Genomic DNA, 2,500 nt, shown 5'->3' with positions numbered 1-2,500 from the left:
GTATTCCATGATATCTCTTCCTCTATTTTACATATCAGGTGATCTATGCCAACAGAATATAGTGCACTAGGGAAGCAGTATCTACTGGCAACAGGAGGACAAGACACGGTGCTACACCTGTGGGTGGTGGAGGTTGGAGGGCAGGTGGTAGGGGGTTGTGGCTCACCTGTCATTGCTCCTCACCACTCCCTCCATGGCCACCAAGCCCCCATCATGTGTGTCAGGTTCAGTGCCAATGGCCTGATCTTGGCCTCTGCCTCAGGGGATAAAACGGTGCGGCTTTGGGACCCTGTGAGTTGTTTACATGTTGGTTTTTGTTATCCTAGAATAGGGTTGAACTATAGTTTTATAGCTTTTTAATTTATTTCTAATAAAAACATGTATGTTTGTAATTGGTCTGAATATATGTACTTGAAAACTAAAATATGAGGCAAAATAATGATGTTTTCAAACTGTAGCAGCTTTGCTTTGATTATACTCATTAACACATCATGTTACAGATGAAGTTAGTAGCTCTTGGGGTGTTGGAGGGTCACAAGCGCTATGTGACGTCATGTGCCTTCAGTGATGATGGAGCTCTTGTTGCGGCAGGGAGTGGGGACAGGATGGTTCATGTGTGGCGGGTAGACAGAGCAGCGAGTTCAGTCAATCGCAACACATCTACTGCCAACAAGAAACCACTGGCAAAATTTCCTTCACAGAGATTTAGGGAGAATTTGAAGGTGGGTCTGGAATTAAGGAAGATCTAGCAGATGTCCTTAAAGGATTCAGTTCATCCTATGACATGGTGACATACTTGCTTGAAATTTATATATCAACAAGATACTGCTGACAAACAAAATCATTGTGTGTTTCTTTGTTTAGTTAGTACAGTGGTCATGTGAAGATGTATGTGGTTGGTTAGTGGAACAAGGTCTTGCTGAGTACTCACACAACTTCCGGGCTCACGCAATCGATGGACGGGAATTACTGACAGTGACAGATGAAATTCTTGAGAAGAAACTTGGTGTTGGTAAGTTTGATCATTGTAAAAGTGTTTTACATTGAATTTGCAAACTGGTTGGTGGAATGCACACCAAGTGAATTCATTTGGTGTTAACTACAATGAAATGCAATATCATAGGGTATGGTAGTCTTTCATATTCTACCTCATAACTCTATTGCAGATGCTCTAGGACATCGTAACAAGATCCTGAGATTGATAAGAAAATCAACACAAGATTCACAGAATGCTAAGGGTCCAGCCAATGTTCCTCCCACAGAATTCCTCTGTCCCATTACACAAGAGCTGATAGATGATCCCGTCCTATGTGCTGGTAAGTTCCTCATAAGAAACTAGTTACTGATAACAATCATTAAGATGGTTGTAGATGTCACAAAGATCTAAAAGAACATATAGTTTGTCTGATCTGACAATTTTAAAAGAGCATCTAACTTACCAAGTGTGGAAATACAAAATTTTAGCCATTGTTATCAACTTTCCTTTCAGATGGATTTACCTACGAGAGAGTAGCAATGGAAGCTTGGCTGGCCAGTGGCAAGCGGACAAGTCCAATGACCAATGAGAAGCTCTCTCACCTTACACTTACTCCAAACCGAACCCTAAGAACACTTATACAGAGATACAAGGAAGAAAACATGTGACCACATTGTGTCATATGAGATAGAGTTTGCTTTAGGATTTTTTAAGTTGCATAGTGAATCTTATTCCATCAAGGGGAATGATTTAGATTTAGAGAAATCTGGTCATGAGGGCTATGCTATTGGAGTATATATACACAGTATATATGTACATACACATGCACATGCACATGCATAATCATACACAACACATACATATTAAAGACATGAATGTTATTCCAGCAAAGAGCAGAGCTTGTGTCAATAAAAAAACAGAAAGAAAAAGAAAAACCTATAGAGTATAGTCAAACAAAGATTGTTGTACAATGTGATATCCTGTATTCACAGTAGTTCCTAGAGAAAGGGCAATAGTTTTAGCTATTTTACTTTGTAAGGCCAATTAATAAACTTTCGGCAGAGCAAAGGCTAAATAGAGTAATTTTTCTATGGTCTGTGATATTATAATATACCAGTGTTTTTTGGCTTTCTTTGGTATATTCTAATGGTCAAAATAACCATTATTTCCATTAAACTAACCAGGCTGAGTGTTAGGTCAGCCTGTTGATTGGAGATTGTGATTAACTACAATGAATTTCTAAATGTTTTAAGAAAGGATTTTGAGAATTTAGATTAGTTAAAAAGGCAGCATATGAGTAAACTAATGAAAAGAAACCTATTAGTATGTGAAGTTGAATGTGTAGTTTCTAATTTTTTTAGTAGTCAACCAGTCTTCACAGCATTGGCCTTATACAGTATATTGCAGTCATGATGACTAGGCCCCCACCATTCACATTCATGAAATGAGCTGTTTAGGTTGGGCCTCTTTAACCGGTAATTATGTCAGGCATCGGCACACATTGCACAAAGTGAAATGTGTAAT

At 38.6% G+C, this 2,500-nt stretch overlaps 1 protein-coding gene across 2 annotated transcripts in view; it reads left to right on the top strand.

Annotated features, from left to right (window-relative positions):
• Positions 1-2,500, top strand: part of LOC125042207 (WD repeat, SAM and U-box domain-containing protein 1-like) — a 23,073-nt gene that overhangs the window by 19,749 nt on the left and 824 nt on the right. For both annotated transcript variants that reach the window (XM_047637716.1, XM_047637708.1), the window contains 5 exons: positions 56-291; positions 501-722; positions 865-1,012; positions 1,167-1,316; positions 1,490-2,500. The exon at positions 1,490-2,500 is cut by the window's right edge and continues 824 nt beyond it. In XM_047637716.1, the coding sequence (XP_047493672.1) occupies positions 56-291; positions 501-722; positions 865-1,012; positions 1,167-1,316; positions 1,490-1,644 (911 nt within the window). In that variant the 3' untranslated portion in view covers positions 1,645-2,500. The remainder of the gene's footprint in view (positions 1-55; positions 292-500; positions 723-864; positions 1,013-1,166; positions 1,317-1,489) is intronic.

The sequence above is a fragment of the Penaeus chinensis genome, chromosome 3, assembly GCF_019202785.1.
Source record: "Penaeus chinensis breed Huanghai No. 1 chromosome 3, ASM1920278v2, whole genome shotgun sequence".
In the NCBI taxonomy this organism is placed as follows: domain Eukaryota; kingdom Metazoa; phylum Arthropoda; class Malacostraca; order Decapoda; family Penaeidae; genus Penaeus; species Penaeus chinensis.
Note: the sequence above shows the minus strand (reverse complement) of the source record. Positions and strands in the feature narration are given on the sequence as shown.